The sequence below is a fragment of the Asterias amurensis genome, chromosome 7, assembly GCF_032118995.1.
Source record: "Asterias amurensis chromosome 7, ASM3211899v1".
In the NCBI taxonomy this organism is placed as follows: Eukaryota; Metazoa; Echinodermata; class Asteroidea; order Forcipulatida; family Asteriidae; genus Asterias; species Asterias amurensis.
The window spans coordinates 18761875-18782521 of NC_092654.1; the positions used below are offsets into that span (position 1 = coordinate 18761875).

The 20647-nt window shown below is 36.9% G+C and overlaps 2 protein-coding genes across 3 annotated transcripts in view; one reads left to right on the top strand and one right to left on the bottom strand.

Moving 5' to 3' along the window:
- LOC139939393 (cryptochrome-1-like) overlaps positions 1-20647 on the top strand; it is a 24007-nt gene continuing 3360 nt past the window's right edge. The window contains 12 exon segments of the mRNA XM_071935226.1: positions 1-210; positions 213-414; positions 3898-4006; positions 5936-6078; positions 6980-7164; positions 10657-10745; positions 13091-13231; positions 16261-16431; positions 17275-17415; positions 18869-19026; positions 19950-20047; positions 20520-20627. Coding sequence (XP_071791327.1) covers positions 171-210; positions 213-414; positions 3898-4006; positions 5936-6078; positions 6980-7164; positions 10657-10745; positions 13091-13231; positions 16261-16431; positions 17275-17415; positions 18869-19026; positions 19950-20047; positions 20520-20627 — 1585 coding nt within the window. The 5' untranslated portion in view covers positions 1-170.
- Positions 17278-20647, bottom strand: part of LOC139939392 (uncharacterized) — a 12309-nt gene continuing 8939 nt past the window's right edge. Inside the window, exon 3 of one of the 2 annotated variants that reach the window (XR_011786298.1) lies at positions 17278-17396. The gene's annotated coding sequence lies outside the window, so the exon portion shown is untranslated. The remainder of the gene's footprint in view (positions 17397-20647) is intronic. The other variant, XR_011786297.1, reaches the window with a different exon arrangement.

Here is a 20647-nt window from a genome sequence, read left to right on the forward strand (position 1 = left end):
ATGCCTAAATGCGAATCGGGGACGGCGTGGTTTGGAAACGCATGCAGTGTGGTTGGTTTTTAATTGGGCCATTCGCAACCAGACAGATTATGAGTGGAACGAGTGCACGGAAAATGAGTAAACAAACATTTTCGTAACAAGTGATATTCATTTCAGGACGTCAGTCTTGAATGAACCTTTCGGTGCGTTTATCTCCAAGGAAAAACAACGAGAGAAAATGGGGAAAAGAAAGCGCACTAAGGGTAGTTCTCGTCGTGGCGTTTCGTTGGTTCATTGGTTCAGAAATAAAGGACTTCGACTTGATGATAACCCGGCCTTAAAAGAAGCTTTAGTCGGTGCAAAAACCTTCCGATGTGTGTACATTCTGGACCCTTGGTTTGCCAGATCTCCAAACCAGGGAGTTAACAAGTGGAGGTATGTATTTTTGGTTTTTTAACACGGCATGATCTTGAGGTGACTTAAGCTTCTTTTTGTATTTGTTTAATTATTGCAGATGTATCATATCTCATGTGTCATAGACATATAATTGATTTGTTTATAATTTGTTATTTTTTTCATTTTGTATTTTTTGAAATATTTTTTTATTACGTTGAGTTGAGTGTAAAATATGAGACCTTGGTGCAAGGCTTGGAACCCTTAACCTTGGTCAGACAAATTAATAATAATTAATAATAATAATAACTTCTAACGTAACCCTCCTTCGCCGTCACGAGGACTGTCGAGGAGGGTTACGTTATCGCAACTAGTAATTTACTATGTAGATACTTTTTTAATTTCATTATGAATTAAAAAGTGGTGGCAGGCGGTATACCATAACTTTTCTAGAAAACGTTTTTGTTCCTCCATGCATGATTGCCTACTAGACTTATGAAAGGATGTCAGACAACTCGTCGGTAAGACAACTCAACGGTTCGGACAACTCGAAGGTTCAGATAGCTCGACTGTTCAGACAACTCGACGGTTCAGACAGCGTGACCGTCTCGATAACTCAACAGTTTAGACAACTCCACTTTGAGACAACTCGCCGGATGGCAAGACAAGTCAACAGTTGAACGGTCGACCTCCGTTACTGACACGTTAACACAAACCTCCTGTAAATCCTAACCCTAACCCTATCCCTTACCAACCCAATCCTAACCCGCCCCCCCCCCCCCTTCCCAGGTGTGCACCCTGTGCTGAGGCCCCCGTCAAGGCCATCCGTCGACTTGTCTTGGTCTTTAGAATTAGTCAAGTTGCCTGACAGTTGAAAAAAAGCATCCGACGAGTTGTCTGAACGGTTGAGTTGTCTTAACCATCGAGTTGTCTGAACTTGTTTAGAAACTAAGGCTCCTCCTGTGGTGTGTGTGTGTGGCTCCTAAGGATTTCTTTTTTAGGTGCAATAAATTAATTTGGTCTAATACATACAGGCCTACATGGTCACACGTCATCTCGCCTCCCAGCAAAGTTACACCTTAGCAAAAAATAGAGTGGGGCATCAGTCACAACAATGTAAACTTCATGTAATCTTGAGAAACCTGTTTCTGTTTGGCAATACATTTCTGTGCTAAGCTTGTTTTTACAGGTTTTATGAAATTGGGCACTGCTGCTTGTTAATTTGAGCAGAAGTAAAATATATAAGACCCCCCCCCCCCCTTGATCAAACCTTAAGCTTCTACTTTTAATGTTCATTGTTAGACCCTCTGAATCTGATAATGATCTGATTAGAACAGTAGCCATCTTTTATATCTTGAATTTGACCCTGCAGTGCAGTCAGACATAAATGTGTGACAGTTTCTTTATCAAATGCTGTGTTTGCTTTTGGGATGAAATACTTGTGTTGCTGCAAAACATGTGTTGGGTTGAGAATGTTCAATGTACTGCAATGTAGAATGAATTTATTTGAATGGCCCAGAGCCTGTATGTTTAGTTTTTTGAAAGGGCAAGGACACTAAGGAATTTTCTCCTTGGTAAAAGGGCATCCCCCAACCATACTAGTATGATGAAATTGCAAATTTCTGCTGTAAGAGCATTCTAAGGGCACCAAGTCAATGACCAGAGGGCATGGATACAATCGCCTTCGATGCCTCTGTGAAGTATCAGGCCTGTGTACACCTCGCATAGTTTAATAAAATTTTAAAAGAATGTCTTGAAAACAAGTTCTGGAAGTTAGATTTCAAAATTTAAGAGGTTGCTAAAAAGGAGCTTATTGGAACGTTATCCTACAATCCTGGCCATGTTTCTTTGCCATGAAGCAATAAACTTCCAATTTTAAAGGCTTTTTTTCTCTAGTCCATACTTTATTTTAGATAGAGATCCTTTTTTCAATACTGAAGTAGCCAGCCATCCAGGATTGATCCTTGGGTGTTTAAAACCTTAAATGTCTTTAAAACGTCCCTTCTGCCATCAAGCATTTAGGCATAAAGTTAAAAAGTAAAGACAATATCCTGACTTAACATTTTCCACTGTTTTCCAGTTAAAAATATTTCTAAAACAAATCAAAATTTATGTTTTATAAGCCTATCTTTCGTCTGTGAGTGTACTGTGTGCATGTGTATGCGTACGTGTAACATAGAAATCAAACCGGGAATGCTGCGTGCTTCATTGATATAAGCCTATAGACGCGCATACGATTTGCCCTACTAGATGGAGTTATTCAATACGGTTATACTCCAATGAAAGGTCTCTGAAGGGTTTCACTGACATTCGGCCAGTAGACCAGAGAACACTGTTTACTTTGGCCAGCGAAAAGCGTCATTAGAGCATGAACCTTGCTCTATTGAAAAACAAAACATATTTTGGAATCTTGAGTTGATTGAAACCTCTCTTTTCAGTTATAATTGTTTTAAAAACCATTTCAGGGATGTGATTTTTCTGTTTTTAACCGGAATTACATCTTTCCCCCTACTGCTTTGGAACTCGTTTCCTGTTACATATTTCCCTCCATCTTGCAATACGTGTTGGCTGTTTTAGGGGAGTAGCAACTCCTACAATGCATTGTACCGCCAATCCCTCTTACTCCTACACCTTGGCAATGAGGATACTTAAGGATTTGGGACCTTTGAATGGTTTTAAAGTTATTTTCATCTTACATGTTTTCTTCTTGTACTTATGTAGCCCCTTTACTACTTTAGAGTGGCTTTTAGCTTTGTTAGAGACGATCTTGTATCGAAAAAAAAGTTCTACTGTAAAAAAACTGTGGCCGAGCAAATAAGCGCACCTGACTCAAGCTCTAGTGTTTCTGTTCAGCAGAATGTGGGTGCGAGTGTCGGTCCTGACACGTGAGACACCTGAAACCAATATTGCTGAGCCCTCGGGATTGGATGTAAAACTGTTGCCCCTGTATACAATGTATAATGCTTGTTATATATGCGCCTTGAACACACAGCAGGGTGGATATGTGCGCATTACAAGTCTTATTATTATTTATTATTATTGTTATTATTAAAGAGCCCATTGACCTTATTGAAAAGAGAAGGGGTTTGCCCCTGTGTTCCTGGTTTGATTGGCAGAATATTTGCGCCACAGCACCTTGTAAACCATTGCACATAGCAGGCCTACATGTATTAAAGGAAAAGATTTCATATTCATAAAAAAGGTAGCTCCACAATACTTTCTGGAAAATACTGAATGCTGAAGTGATTTTAGTGATAAGAATCCATAAATAGTACTTATTCGTACTTCTCATTTTGATTAAAAATTCAGTACATGGCATGCCTGTATGCTTTGTTTTTGATAGAACAAGAGCAAAGTAAATTTCTAATGAACCATGAAAAAATTTGTACTGGAGCATTTCAAGGGCACCAAGGCAATTATGACAAGGGGGCATGGGGGGAATCGCATTCAGTGCCTCAGTGAAGTATCAGGCCTGAATGTTGAAGACTCAATGTTTATGATAAGAATTTTGACTGTGTTTTGCAGATTTCTTCTCCAGTGCTTAGTGGACCTCGACTCAAGTTTGCGCAAGCTCAACTCTCGACTCTTTCTCATTAGGGGACAGCCTTCAGACGTGTTTCCAAAATTATTCAAGGTAATGAACAGTTAATTGAAGGCATTTTGCTGGCTCAGTGCTTTAAAGTTATCATATTGATATTTTCTAATGAGCCAAGGGGTGTTATGAAAAGTTTTTCTAAATTTGTGTTACTTTTTACAAATCGTTGCTTTTGAGACTACTCTTGATCAACTAATTCCATTAATCAGAAGCTATAAAATATGCCAGTGTTGTGTTATACATTTAATGAAATTATCCACAAATCCCACAATTGACCTTTCATTGATAGTTCTGACCCAAAGTTTTTTACTTTTTCCTGACATAACCCGACTCCTAGTTGTCTATAACAATGTGCCACTCACTGTAAAACCAATTCACTAAAAGTAAAACCAATTCAGTTCAGTTAAATTCAACATTTATTTCCATACTTGTGAGAAATAGGAGAAAATTAAACAAATTTATTACAATAAGTTAAAGAAGCTATGTCAGATTTTTGGCCGATTTGACCCAAAAATGTTGATGTAAAATTCAATAGGTATTTTGATGGGGGTCGAAAAAGTTGCAAGCTTTCATTTGAGCCTTTGCTTGAAAAAATCCACCAATTATTAGTGGCAGTGAAATGAAGTGCTCAAAATTAGTTTTTGTCGGGATCCCGACAATATATCACGTGACCAATTTTTATGTGTTTTATAAAAAACGATTTAAATTTTTGTCATGGTTCCTGACCATTAAAAGAAAAAGTTATACTTTTTTTCGTTAGAGCAGGTAATACTCTTTGAAATACCATTCACTAAAAAAAAATTATTTTTTAATGTTTGGGGTCAAAAATCTGACATGGCATCTTTTACTTTAATCAAAGACAATCAAAGAACTAGTATAGAAAAATAATTAATTAATAACAAATTTAAATTGTAAAATGTCATAGATACTGGGCAAACCAATCTGGGGACATTTACAGGAGTCAGAAAGGCTTGTTTTCGATACCCGGGACTGAATGTGAAACAAAAGGAATTTTTGTGAAGAATTTTTTTTTAACTCAAACACATCCGAGCGTAGTCCAGAATATTTTGCATCCCTATCCCTGTGGAGACTTCCTTTTTTTCCACTGACAAAACTGCACATACTAATTTTCCTCGTACAACTTCTTTTGTAACTCTCATTATAATTAAACATTCATAGAAATCACAAACAAAACTTCTCTCCAAAATATTCCCTTTTCCTTGAATAACAATCTCATTGGTGAGAGCTATAAAAATAAAAACCACTCACAAAAAACATTACATTAGACTAAAACACGCAGTTCATTTATACTCACAGACAAATCTATTGCAGATCTGTATCCTGTCTTCTGATTACATACATAAATCTCCATGAAAATTTTATAACCTGAAGTATTTTGTTGTCATTGATTGAGAGGCTGGCTCTTGTGCCTGCCTTGGGCCAAGTTTTACGCTTAAAATCCTTGGAAATTTCGCGTCACTAATGGCAACCAAAGCATTTGCATGTATTGTATTCATTGAGTTATATTTTGTAATGAAATCTTAATTGCCTTTTTTTGTGTGGGCATGTCTCACAGGGAATACTCTTTCTGTTCCTGTATAGTTTAGAATAACTTAAAGTTAAAAAAGGAAAAAGGTAAATCACACAAATTACACTCCAAGAAGAAACAGAAATTTATAACAAAAGGATTACAAAAGCTATTGTGGACTCGGGAAAAGCATTATCTGTTTTGTTGTGTTGCTTTTAAGTTATACACAATGGACTATAAAGTGATCTCTTATAATTTAAAAGATTCTTTTGGTTTTTATTTTTTGCACAGTAAAAACTTTAAGGTATTTAGATTCTGAGTTTCACAAACTGTTTGTGTCAGTTAAATATCTGATCCCAAATTGTTTTTTTTCCCTAAAGAAAATTGTTGCTGGTTTTTTTTGTTCAGAAAGGAATCATTTTTTTTTTTTTGCTTTTCAGGAATGGGGAGTAAACAGACTGTCCTTTGAAGAAGACCCAGAGGTGTTTGGAAAACAACGTGACGCCAAAATTAAGATGCTTGCGGCTACGTTTCAAGTGCAGGTCATTACTAGATTGTCGCATACACTCTACGATCCAAAAGAGTAAGAATTACAATTTAAACCCTTTGTTTCATTTCTTTTGTTACTATAATAAACGCTCCAACATTGGCAGGAAACCAATTTTGTTCAAGACAGAAGCATTAGGTACAATTTTTTTAATTTTTTTAAATTTAAATACACATTGTACTTTCAACTAACATCCATTCTTCACTTTTCCCAAAAAATATCAGCAACCTAGTTTACTTTATTTTGGCAATTATTTAAAAATGAGATGTATGTATAATTTTTGTTTAGAGTTGAACAAAAATATACCTATAAATCTTATTATGAATTTTTAATTGCCATGCAAGTAGGATTTGCCTACTAGAATAAACACATTAAATAGAAACGTAGAACATTACGTAGAAAAGCAGTGAGAAAAAAAACTGATAAAGTAACTTTTGATTTCTTGATAGTTAGGTAAAATGTTCACAGGTTGTTTGTCACGTGGCTACAATGAAGAGTCAGATCCACCTCTGTGCCTTAGGTCTCGCTGCCTTGCTGCCTTTCCTTCAGAAGTTTTCCGTTTGCTTTTGGTGAAGTGGAAGTGCCCTTTGCAAAATGAAAACAGCCCAAGTGTCCCCCAAAGATTTCCAGACCTGCAAATGTATTTTTAAATATACATGTAACCCAAAGATGATCTTGATGATTTATGCTGATAAGAATAAACTATAAATGATAGTAAACTTGTAGAATTCTTGTTTTAAGGAGTGTTGGCTCTGAAAAAAAACCTGCTAAATTTTACATGGTTGTACCTGCAAGTTTGCCATTATTTATCTATAGTTTATTGTTATCTTTCACACCATGCAAAGCTGATGTTTGACCAATTCTTGTTGAGAATTTTTTTTTGTAAAAATCAAAATCAAAATCAAATGTTTACAAAAACCAACTTTTCTTCACCCAGAATATTGTCTGTAAACAGCAACAATCCGCCGTTAACCTACAAGCACTTCCAGTACCTCATCTCTTTACTGGATCCACCGCCATTCCCGGAAGACACTATCACACTAGCAGACATTGAAGGAGTCAACACTGCAATAATGTCCGATCACGACTCCAAGTATGGCCTTTCATCTCTTGAAGAACTCGGTAAGAAGACCCTTCAGACCTTGGGAACCCCCTCTTTCTCCTTATTTGTTTTAGATTTTTTTTTTCTCTCTCTTTTTTTTTTTCAAATATGTTATATTTTGCAATCAAAATCCAATCATGACTCTAAGTATGGCTTCTCATCTCTTGAAGAACTCTCTTTTTTTCTTCATATTTGATTAATTTGTTTTCTTCAGAAAGATGAAACATTTACCACTATTTCCATTAAGCCTGTTTCATACTTCAAGTGATGCAAATTTCCTTGCATAAAAGCCAAATCGAGGTAGGTGGCTTGGGTAAATTTGTCTATAGACTACTAAACCAAAAAGTGCACTCCTACAGTGACCACCATACATGCAAAGGGCTAAATTCGTTTTGTATGTGCCAAGTACAAATAAATTCGTGAAAAGTCCTTGAATTAACAGACAATTACAAGTGCACTGTTTCATCTTTAAAATTGATATTTCTTCACATTGATAAAATTGTTCATTTTCCTGGATATTAAAAAGGTTCTGTGGTGTACAAATTAAAAATACTTTCATAATAAATTCTGTCTGTTTTGACAAGAGTTTGAAAGTGAGAATTTCAAACTCACTTCACTTTTAGAATAGACAAACACTTCAAAAGAGACAAGACATTTGCATAATGGTGTGATTCAGGGATACCCTAGGGACAACTTGGAACAGAGAAATCTCTGAATGTGGGATTTACAGTGACTGAAATAGCATGACATTTCCTTTAGGCCACTGGCAGATTCATAATACCATGGTTATTAGCATTGATGAAGTGCAAATGGCCATTGAAACAGCTGCATATGTAGTCTGTTTGAAGTCCATGAAGCTACATTAAAGGCAGTGGACACTATTGGTAATTACTCAAAATAATTATTAGCATAAAACCTTTCTTGGTGACAAGTAATGGGGAGAGGTTGGTGGTATAAAACATTGTGAGAAACGGCTCCCTCTGAAGTGCCATAGTTTTCGAGAAAGAAGTAATTTTCCACGAATTTGATTTCGAGACCTCAGATTTAGAACTTGAGGTCTCGAAATCAACCATCTAAACGCACACAACTTCGTGTGACAAGGGTGTTTTTTTCTTTAATTATTATCTCGCAAGTTCGATGACCGATTGAGCTCAAATTTTCACAGGTTTGTTATGTTATTGCATATATTGAGACACACCAACTATGCAGGCTAGTCTTTGACAATTACCAATAGTGTCCACTGCCTTTAAACATTTATTTCGATTTGCAATTCATAACAAAAGAGAATATTTCAAGATTCTACTACAAATAGCAGACACTAATCCAGACAATCATCGTGGGTTTTTTGGCCAGATTTATGCATGTTAATCAAGCTATTTTGGGTATGGAAATGTCATACAAATTGTCTTATGAAATCACTTTCTTTCCAAGCACTTTTCCTCTTCGTTTGAACGTGACTATGCTTTCAAGTGAGTCACTTCGCCGAGTAAGTGTGGTTTATCATGGATTGCGTAGGTGCCCAAAAACACTTGCGGGCAAGGCCTGTTTAAAAGTGTATTTTGGGACTGACTCTTGTTCGACCATGCTTTGGGCAATTACTCAGCTGAATGTTACCACTTTGAAGCTTCTGTTGACCACTCTTTAAAGAAAACAGTTGTTTTCCGATTCTTGGGGAAATAACTTGGATTTGGACAGTTCAAATGCTTCGTTTTTGAAAGGGCAAGGGCGCCAAGGCATTTTCTCCTTGATAAAGGGCACCCTATGAGGAAATGGTAAAGTTCTCCTGGAGAATTAGATTTCTCGGTTACCACTTCCAGACGGTCTTGGAAGTAATGAGTTTTACGTCAGTTTGAAGAAATAATTTTCAGCGAGTGTTTTATTAACCTGTTTATGGTACTGACGTCAACTAACCAGCTTCCAGCATTCAGTCTCTTGTTTATTGCCGCAGACTTTTTTTAAATCGGTGCTGGGAAATATTTGAGATTATTACACTAGTACGAGACTATAGAGGTGTTCATCGTGAGTGGAGAGAATGGTCCAACGAGGATTTTGGGGCATCGGTCTCTGGTATGTAAGAATTTATGGTTTTGTGCAGTTGGAAAAAATACTTTTTAACAGAGATAGTAAGTTTCTTGTTAAAGGATTTGGGTACTTTTTGTAACACAAAACACATTGTCCACAGATTTACATTAAACTTACACTGTTTGAAGATAATGATAGTAGAAGGTACGCTACCCTAAAATAGTAGTTGCTAAGGTGCTGCAGTTTTTGAGAAATGAGTAAAACAATTTTATAAAATTACATTTTTACAGGCTAAAATCATTTTCGTCTCATGATCACTGAGATGAAAATTATTTTCATGACATTGTTTTACTCATTTCTCAATAACTATACAGCACTTCAGCAAGTAATATTTTCGGGGAAGCTTTCTAATATCATTATCTTCAAACTGTGTAAGTTTAGTGTAAATCTGTAGACATTGTGTTATTTGTCCTACAAAAAGTACATAGACCCTTTAATTAGCCAGGTTAAAGTTACTGAGTCTAATTGCATACAGCTGTCGAGCACAAAACCTTTCCTGAAGTTAAATTATGCACTTAGCTGGAAAAGCTGTGTGCATCCATTAATGTGGAATTTAGGCTGGTAACCTACATGTACTGTGCAAAGCAAATTTCTGCAGGTGGCCCTAGAACATTACTTGGTCAGGAACACTGAATTTTAATGGGCAACTGATAAACTTGATACAGTGAAATAAACTGAAAATTCTAAATTTCTTAAGAAAAAGTTATAACATGATAGAAACTCTATTGACATTCGATCTGTAAATGGTTTAAGTTATTTATCTACCTTTGGAAATACTCTCAAGGACAAGGAATTATTAAAATTACAGATTTTTCTCACAAAATGTCTGATTTGCCCAAGTGTGGATGTTATACATAAACCAATAAGCAAATTCTCCTATTACATACATATAGCTTCTGTTGTTCATTGTTTTATGCATCTTGGCTCAATTTCATGAAGCTGCTTGAAACACAACAAGTTGCTAAGCACAACACAATTTAAAAGAACGTAACAGTATTGGTAAGAAACAAAAATCGTGAAGATCACAGATTTACATAAAACTTACACGGTCTAATGATGACAATAGTAGAAATGTCATATTTGTTGAGAAATAAATAATATAACTTCGCGTTTTGAGTTTATCGCTCAGTGAGCGTTTTATTCATTTTTATTTTGGCATTGATGCAATGCAAAATTAGTAATCGGTTTTTCACTATTCTCTCGTGACCCAGATGGCCGATCGATCTCAAACTTCTACAGGTTTGTCAGTTTATGGTTGATTACATAAAGTGCTTACACTGCCAGCAACTGTTTTGTTAGCAAAAACCAATTCTGTAACGTTCCTTTAAGTAACAAAAAGCTGGTTTTAATTTTTTTCTTCTGCTGGTTGTTTTTTTCTTGCCTTATTATAAAGTGCATTTTCAAGCTTGTTTATTGGTTTGTTCTTCTAGGATTTGATACTGAGGACCTCCAGCCTCCCGTTTGGATTGGAGGAGAGACTGTTGCTAAGCAACGGCTGGATCGCCACCTGGAAAGAAAGGTAGGGATGGGACCGCCACCCCTCCCCCTACCCCCTCCCGCTTACCCCCCCCCCCCTCACACAAAAAGGGCCTACAATTAATACTTAACATCAAATGGCAAGTGCCATAATGCCTTGATGAGAGAGACCCACTTTAAAGTATGTAGGTTTTTTTCTTTGTCAAAAAGCCTGACTAAGGAAAGTTGCAGAAATGAACTTCTAGATCCATAGCTAGAATGAACCTTGGTCTAGTGGTTAGACTGCTGGACTTGCAAAAAACAATATTGTTGGTTTGAGTCCTTGAAGTTAGCCGCTCATTTCTCAATGACTAGAATAAGTATTTTCATCTAGTTAATGACTCATAGTTTCTTGATTAATGCAATTCATGATCGTAGACGTTGAACCAATCTCTGTACAAGAGAGATTTGCTGTTGCCAGCTTGGCATTTATATTCCCTTGTGGGATTTTCCCAAGTTCCTTTAATTGGAAGATCATCTAAACCAACAACAAAAAACTTTAAAGAGCTTAAGGGGCTAGAATTGTATGCATCAATTTCAATAAATACCTTAAACGGAATTGACCACCTCAGTAAATTCCATGCGTATTTTTCTTCCTCAAAGATTTTCTTTTAAACTCCCTTTTAAAGGCACTGGACACTATTAGTAATTACTCAAAATAACTATTAGCATTAAAACTTACTTAGTAACAAACAATGGAGCTGTTGGTGGTATAAAACATAGTGAAAAACAGCTCCTACTGAAGTAACATTGGTTTTGAGAAAGAGGTAATTTCTCACTCAAATATTAAAAGGCTCCAGGCCTGAAGTATTTTAATACTTATTAGGCATCTGAAAGCACACAAAGGGTGTTTTTTCTTTAATTATTCTTTCGCAATTTCGGTGACCAATTGAGTCCAAATTTTCACAAAGTTGTTACTTTATGCATACACATGTATGTTGGGCTACACCAAGTGAGAATGCTGGTCTTTGACAATTACCAAAGGTGTTCATTCGCTCGTCCCCAGCGCATTGCTTTAACCAATGGCGCTGGGATGGGCAAACGTATCATGCAACGCACATTGGTTTAATAATACGCAGTCCCATCATGCATCACACTCACACTGCACCATATTTCTATGCACTGTACGCATGACATACTTCCTGAGCAAGAATCTGTGCGAGCGATTAGCCCATCCCAGCGGTCCTGGATAGACTGGCCGCTGGGGCCGAGCGAAAGGTGTTCAGAGCCTTTATTACCCATAAAAGAAAACAATTACATCTTTCATATTCACTACATCATATAAACCAACAGCTGGGTCCATGAATTCAATCATTCAAACTTTTCATGGCTAGAAATCAAAACTTGTTTCAATATAGTGTCTGGAATGTGTTGTGGTGATCAAGTCTAAACAAAAAAATACTTTGGACAGCAGGCCGGAGGCAAGTGATTTTTAGCCTTGGGCATGTAAACTACTTTGTAGACTGACTAAAAAGGATCTCACTGTGTGATAATATCTTTACAATCTCTTTCAATTGTATTAATACTTAACATCAAGCGTACTTAATACCGTGCAACCAAAAAAATTAATTTTCTTGGTGCTTGATAAAATACAAACTGCTTGCATGTATGTTTTAAACTGTGTAGAAACCTCTTTCTCAATACATTCTGGCCTCATAAATACAATGCTGGTCCACTTAATATCTGTACCTGCATGTTGTGGATTTACCCTGAAATTCGAGCACTGGTGGTACTGAAAAGATGCCAGTGAGTTGTCTAATAACTGTTTTAGAGAGCCACTGGACACGTTTTGTAATCACCAAAGACAAGTATTCTCACTTGGTGTATCTGAATAATATGCACTAAATAACATATCTGTGATAATTTTAGCTCAATTGGTCATCGAAGTTGCAAGAAAATAATGAAAGAAAAAACCCTTGTTGTACAATTGTGTGTGCTTTCACATGCCTGAAATAGGCTTCAGGCCTGAAGTCTCTTTCATATTAAAATATTTTAGTGAGAAACTGCCTCTATCTCAAATGAATACGATACTCCAAAGGGAGTTGTTTCTCACAATGTTTTATATCAACAGCTCTCCTTTGCTTGTTACAATTAGTTTTTTTGCTAATAAATATATATTTTGGGAGTTGTTTCTCACAATGTTTTATATCAACAGCTCTCCTTTGCTTGTTACAATTAGTTTTTTTTTGCTAACAAATATATATTTTGAGTAATTACCAAAAGTGTCCAGTGCCTTTAATCAGTACTTTATGCTCTGATCATCAGCTGGGAAAAACAAACCTGCTTGATATTTTATTTGAGATAATAGACATGATAACATCACTCTTTTGTTATTTGTTTGATCTCCAGGCATGGGTAGCCAATTTTGAGCGTCCCCGTATGTCAGGCGCCTCACTGATGGCCAGCCCTACTGGACTAGGACCCTATCTTAGATTTGGATGTCTGTCACCTAGACTCTTCTACTGGAGGCTCACTGAGCTATATCGCAAGGTACAGACTGTTTAGGATTAGAAAGTTTGAAACAGAGACCTCTTCAGAAACTGCAGAGTGGGTGGCTCTGGCTCCATCTGCCAAAGCCAGAAGACCAAGCCATGAATTTTTAAAAAGGGAACATAAACATGATAGCATTTTTTTTTTAGAATTTGCGCATAATTATGGCAGCTTACGCTTCAAATGCATGTTAAAAAAGTGATGTTGCAGCAGGCGTTGTTGTACATGATTGAGACTGAACCTATGTACATATTATACCCAGCATAGGCATTTTTGTGATTGTCATAGAGTTATATATATAAGAACTAGAGGGCGCACTGGCCTATATACGCGCTCCGGCATGCGCGCAAGCGGCCATTTTCTAAGTTGACAAAACTGGCATCTCACAGCGTGTGTTTGTGCGGCCATTTTGTAAGTTGAACAAACAGCATCGCGTGAGCGTTCAATAAAAAAACCTCAAACGTGTATTTCATATTCAACGCGCGTGCAGAATGACGCGCTTGTCATCTTGCGGTCCCATGGCGTTTGTGCACGAAGCATCACTCGTGCGCCCTCTAGTTCTTATATATAACTCTATGGTGATTGTCCAAAATGACAGTTTCATTAGTTCTTGGATTACTGAGATAGAAAGCGGGGACATTTTTGGGGGAATTGTTTTTATGATACAAGCAACTAATATGTATTGCACTCGGGAACGATATTTGGCCATTTGGCCATTGCACAGTGGTTTAAGACCCAGACATCAGGTCCAATTTTTTTTTCTGAGATAACTACATATCTTTGGTGACTTGAACAAGAAGAACTAATTTGTTGAAGAATTTTTATTTTTTTGAAATTTATTACCCTGGTTTTTCTAAGGAATTGTAGTTCGTATATTGTGACAAACGTTTATATTCAGCAAAAATCACAAACCCTTATGTTAAAAAAAATACCTGGGTAGGCATATACAAATTGTTTGAGTAAACAAATATTGTTTTTAAATTACCTGTATAAGTGACCTTTCGCACTGTAGAAAATTAAATACGGACCGAAGTTTTGATGATACGGCAAAAATGCTTTGAAATCTTCGACTAAAATGTCAAAAAATGCTACTTATAAAAAAAAATACCGCCACACATCTTTAAAATAAGCCATTAAGGGCCTGGACGAAATGCTAAAAATATGTAATAGATTAGTAAAGTAACCATTCGTTGTGGCTAGAAATTCACGGTAAATTAGCGAAAATGAGTTTTTACTCCTGAAAATGAGAATTTTCAAAAAAGCAATTGTTTACATCGCAAAATTAAGGAAAATAAACAAAAATCAAAACGTTGGATATTTTCCCAATCGGCCACCAACGGCCAACATATTTTTTGTATTTGTTTCCATAAAACGATAGAGTGACTACTTAGCTTTGAAAATAAAATAGCGCCGAAATCCCGCAAGATCGCCTTCACTCCCAAAAACTAAGTTTTCAGAATGCTGTTTTTAACCAAAAACATCGTGTACATTAACATTACACACAGAAGATATAGCGCCCTCTGTTGACTTCAAAACCACATCATAAAAATTGTCACAATAATTCGTGAATCACGACACGGATCGATAAATTGTGGATTATTTTAATGGACAACCACGTTTTATCTACCTAAAGATGACATTGAGACATGCTTGAGATATTATAAAGGTATATTGACCGATTATAAAGGTATTTTGACCGATTATTGTACACAAACTTGTCGATGTCGGGGTCACATAGGGTTTTAAACCACTGTGCATTGGGCCATCACATATTTTTCTCTTGATAAAAAAAGGTTGAACAACAAGCAATTTTCAAAATCGTCAAAATGAGCATTGCTAGTTATTCTATCCACATGTTTTTACAAAGGACAAACCTGTATGGCCCAAATAGCAAAATTTCTTTCCAATGATCTTATGCTGGCTGTGTGCCAAATTCCCTGCTGGGATCATCAAGGCACACAATCCTATCAGCTATATATCGTACAACAATATGAAAAGCTCTATGTAGATGATTGAAAAGCAATTGGAGACTTTTGGGACGCTTGATGGCAGCAGACCTACCAGGTAAAATCCATTGTTCTCGGTCATGTGCGCAGGCTCAGAACTACGTAAATAATGCTGCCACCTAGCGTCCAAAAGTCTCCCATTAAAAATTAACAATACCCCTGGAGTCAGAATCCTCCGTATAGAGTCCTCCTGGAGTCCTGAGGAACTCAGACTCGGATAAAAGTTGATTAAATTTGGATGGGGAGAGCTCAAACTTTTGACGACCAGGGACTTGACTAAAATCAAGACTGTGTGAAGGAAACAAATTTGTACCCTTCCACATGTTCAAATGTACACACTAGACTAGAAAAACCTATTCTCAACAATTCTAAAATAATTCATAGAGCTAGCATTAAACTGTTTTTCCTTGACTCAAAGGGTCTATGTAACTTTTGTAGGGCACAAAACACAATGTCCACAGATTTACACTAAACTTACACAGTTTGAAGAAAATGATTGTAGAGAGCCTCCCTGAAAATATTACGTGCTGAGGTGCTGTTGTTTTTGGGAAATGAGTAAAACAATGTCATGAAAACAATTTTCGACTCATGAGACGGAAATTATTTTAATCATTTACAAACGGATTTTCATGACATTTTTTACTCATTTCTCAAAAACTACAGCACCTCAGTAAGTAATACTTGAAGGGAAGCTTTCCACTATCATTATCTTCAAACCCTGTTAAAGTTTAATGTAAATCTATGGACATTTTGAAAAGTACCCAAATCCTTTAAAACTAGATGAAGAAAATTGATTTTGTGTGTACATTGTAAACACTGATGTGTGTTAGCACTTGATACTGTGTACTTTCTCAAGCTCCGTGAAAAAAAAAACCCCAAAACACAGGCATACTACTTGTGTGGGGTTCGAACCCATGACCATTGCAATTCTAGAGCAGTGTGTTTTTTCTCTCTTTTCACAGACCTCTGGTCACAGACAAATAAAACCAATAATACTCTTAATCCCAAATTTTGATTTATTAGATGAAGAAGACAACTGATATTCCGCTGTATCTACACGGCCAGTTGTACTGGCGAGAGTTCTTTTTCACACTTGGCTACAATAATGCAAAGCTGGATCAGATGATTGATAACCCAATCTGCATTCCGATACCGTGGGAAGTAAACGATGAGAAGCTTCAGCAATGGAGAAATGTAAGTCTCTAAAGTCTTGAGCTGACCCAATCAAAAATATCGGGTCCAATAGACCTTATGTAATGATGTCATTTTAGTAGGGCTCTCTCGTCTAGTGGTCGGAAGGAGGTCTTTCATTGGACAATTACCTCTAAGATGATGCAGTCATCAATGCACAAGGGGTAATTAATATTTTGTTGCACTAATGAGAAAGCGTTAATCAAGATCATTGAAGGACTGGTTGGGTCTTAAGGTAGCTGATGGTACACACAAACTTTTTGTGATCTGTCAGCAGGATGGAGGTTGCTGACAAATCTATGGTTTCTTTGTGATCGAAAGATAACAGGTATTTTGAAAGGAATGTGAGACCCACCATGACGACCTAGGTGGCGTGGTTTATGGATTCCTAAATCACGTATATAGGTCGATACGAAGATGTCGATTTCATTCCTTTTACCGCATCCAATTTAACTGATTACAAAAAAGGATCAGAGACGAAAGAATATTGGAGAATTGGAAAGAAACATTTTGTTCATTTTATTAATACCTTTTACATTTTTTTTCTTGCAAAAATTAATTAATGGCCTGACGTTCAACCCTAGCATAGTCTTTCTTGAAGGGTCAAAATGCCAAGCCATTAAGCATTTATTACATAGGTCCTTTTGGTTGGTAAGCAGCTTGCAACATATAGTATAGGTTTGCGGTAACACCATGTAATGATAGTCTCTTAATGATTTGGGGTGGTTTTGAAAAGAACTGTTGTTTTCAACTTGACGTTTCGATCAGTATGCTCTGATTATCTTCTGGAGAAAGTTGTTTGCAACAGCTAATTTTATTTGTCTTCTTCTAATTTCTATTCTCCAGGGTGAGACTGGATTCCCTTGGATTGATGCCATCATGATCCAGCTTCGCCAGGAGGGATGGATTCATCCGATTGCACGACACGCTGTCGCCTGCTTCCTGACACGCGGTGACCTCTGGATAAGCTGGGAGGAAGGGGCAAAGGTTAGTATTCTCTTTGAGTCAATGAGGGCACTTACTGTCAATGTTATTAAGTCTGATCATTAAAGAACAGTTTCTAAAATTATATTGGTGCTTGTTTTTGCTTGTGTGTAGCAAGCAGAGTCTTCCTGAGTCCTGGACAGCCAAAGTTTAACATGCATATTTTTATTTGAACAATATGCTTAAAGGAACACGTTGCCTTGGATCGGACGAGTTGGTCATAATAAAAGCGTTTGTAACCGTTTTTTATAAAATGCATATGGTTAGAAAGATGCTTTAAAAGTAGAATACAATGATCCACACAAGTTTGCCTCGAAATTGCGTGGTTTTCCTTCTACTGTGCGAACTAACATGGTCGGCCATTTATGGGAGTCAAAATTTTGACCCCCATAAATGGCCGACGTGTTAGTCGACGAGGTAAAAAGAAAACCACGCAATTTCGAGGCATGTTTGTGTGGATCATTGTATTCTACTTTTACAACATCTTTCTACCCATATGCATTTTATAAAAAACGGTTACAAACGCTTTTCAAAGACCAACTCGACCGATTCAAGGCAACGTGTTCCTTTAAAGACATTGGACACTATTTGTAATTGTCAAAGACCAGTCTTCTCACTTGGTGTATCTCAATATATGCATAAAATAACAAACCTGTGAAAATATGAGCTCGATTGGTCGTCAAAGTTGCCAGATAATAATAAAAGGTAAAAACATACTGTCACAAGAAGTTGTGTGCTTTCAGATGCTAGATTTCGAGACCTCAGAATCTAATTATGAGGTCTCGAAATCAAATTCGTGGAAAAATACTTCTTTCTTGAAAACTAAGTTACTTCAGAGGGAGTCGTTTCTCACAATGTTATTTACTATCAACAGCTCTCCATTAATCTTTACCAAGTAAGGTTTTATGCGAATCATTATTTTGAGTAATTACCAATAGTGTCCACTACCTTTAAAGAATAGTTTCTAAAATTTTATTGGTGCTAGTTTTTGCTTGTGTCTACCGAGCAAAGTCTTCCTGAGTCCTGACACAGCCACAGTTTAACATGCATATTTTTATTTGCACAATAGACGGGTTGCAATACGCGTCATTGACCGCTATCTTTGATGTATTGTACGCGTGAAACTGCACAAGAGTCATGCGCAGCACGTACACGCATGCACTTTTCACATGTAAAATACATCAAATACGGCAGTTGATGACGCAAATTGCAACAGATCTATGCTTGAAGAAAGACATTCAAGAGAGTGAGACGATATATTAAATACACAAGAATTGTTCGGTCATAAAATTACTGGCTCAACATTAAAACCAGTGGCCTTGGGCATGCGGTCCAGTGTACATTTTGAGTGACGAAGGATCCAGATTGATCAGTTCAGAATATCCTTTGTTTGACTGTGTGTATTATTTTGTTTACTATGAATATTTATTTACAATTCCACTCCCGTGTTTCCCAGGTATTTGAGGACCTTCTTTTGGACGCTGACTGGAGCGTGAATGCTGGAAACTGGATTTGGCTCTCCTGCTCATCGTTTCATCAACAGTTCTTTCACTGCTACAAGTTCTGCCCAGTGATGTTCAGTCAGCAAACTGACCCAAATGGTGACTATGTTCGGTAAGTTACCTAACATTACAATTAAAAAGCCTCCGGTTTAAAAATGTGATCAATCTAGTTCAAGATGCTAAATGCATTATGAGAAATTTGAGCAACATTTTCTGACCTCTCTTGATAAATATTGCAGGGATGAGAAATTTCAGACTTTTATCTGAATTCAGCCATTTTGAACTTCTGCCTGTTGCAATAAATATCTGCTACTTTCTTCAGATATAAAGAAATAGTTCCTCGATCTACTGAGGAAACTGTTCTAAGAAGCTCCGTAAAATCTTAAGGCAGAAATGCCATTATTTAAATGCAACTTCTTAGATCTGGATCAAAGTTTCAGATCTTTTTATCAGCAGTGAGCCTCACCTTTGATGTTGAAGCAATCAAGGCATTAATTTGGACACAGCCTTTAAAGAACCTGGACACTATTGGTAATTGTCAAAGACCAGTCTTCTCACCTGGTGTATCTGAACATAAGCATAAAATAACAAACCTGTGAAAATTTAAGCTCAATTGGTCGTCGAAGTTGTGAGATATTAATGAAAGAAAAAACCACCCTTGTCGCAACATGGTCACACAAAGTTGTATGCTCTCAGTAGCTTGATTTCGAGAACTCTAGTTCTAAATATGAGGTCTCAAAATCAAATCCATGGAAAATAACTTCTTTCTCGAAAACTACGCCACTTCACAGGGAGCCGTTTCTTACATTGTTTTATACTATCAACAGCTCCCCATTACTCGTTACCGAGAAAGGTTTTATGCTAAAAACTATTTTGAGTAATTACCAATAGTGTCCACTGCCTTTAATGTTTCTTAGTGTTTAGTGTGGAATTGTCGCTGCTTAGTAATTTTCGTAGGAGGGTTGAAATCAGGCAGGTATCCAGCATGCTTAGTTTCCAACATTTCAACATTCAGTTTTTGATTCATTTTTTCAGGAAGTACATACCAGCACTGAAGAATTTCTCAGCCAAGTATATCTATAATCCGTGGAAGGCACCACTTGACGTTCAAGAGAAGGCAAAATGTGTCATTGGTGAGTGTTGATGGTAACTGATCATTTTATCTTATGGTGACCATTCAATATTTTTTAGACAATTGTCATATTGAGATCCCGCTCTATCTGAGGCTTTTTAAATCTAATGTGTAAAACGGGTTTGATTTCTCAGGTTTTCACCGAAAATCCTCATGATAAACCATGTGAACACCCCAGATTGCAGAGTAGGGCTTTCAAAACCAAAGATAAATTATCTTTCATGCTCGCAAGCTTTCACACTTTGCGCTCGCAGGCTTTCACGCTTTGCGCTCGCGAGCTTTCATGCTAGCTTTCAGGCTTTTTGCTCATAGTTCAGGTTTTTTTTTCAACAGCCGATGTAATACAACTTGTCAAGCTTTGAGGGCTAATAAGCAGGGTTGTTGCGGGTTGTTTGCATGCTGAAGTGGGGAAGGAACCTTGAAGGAGGTAGCCATTTTTATTAACAAACTATTTTCCCCACCTTCTTCCTCAGGTAAAGATTATCCTCTACCGATGGTGAACCATGACAAGGTCAGTCGAATCAACTCTGAAAGGATGAAGAAGATTCTGCAGAGTGTTGCCAGGAAACCTTGCTATGATGGTAAGAACTTACCCCGAACC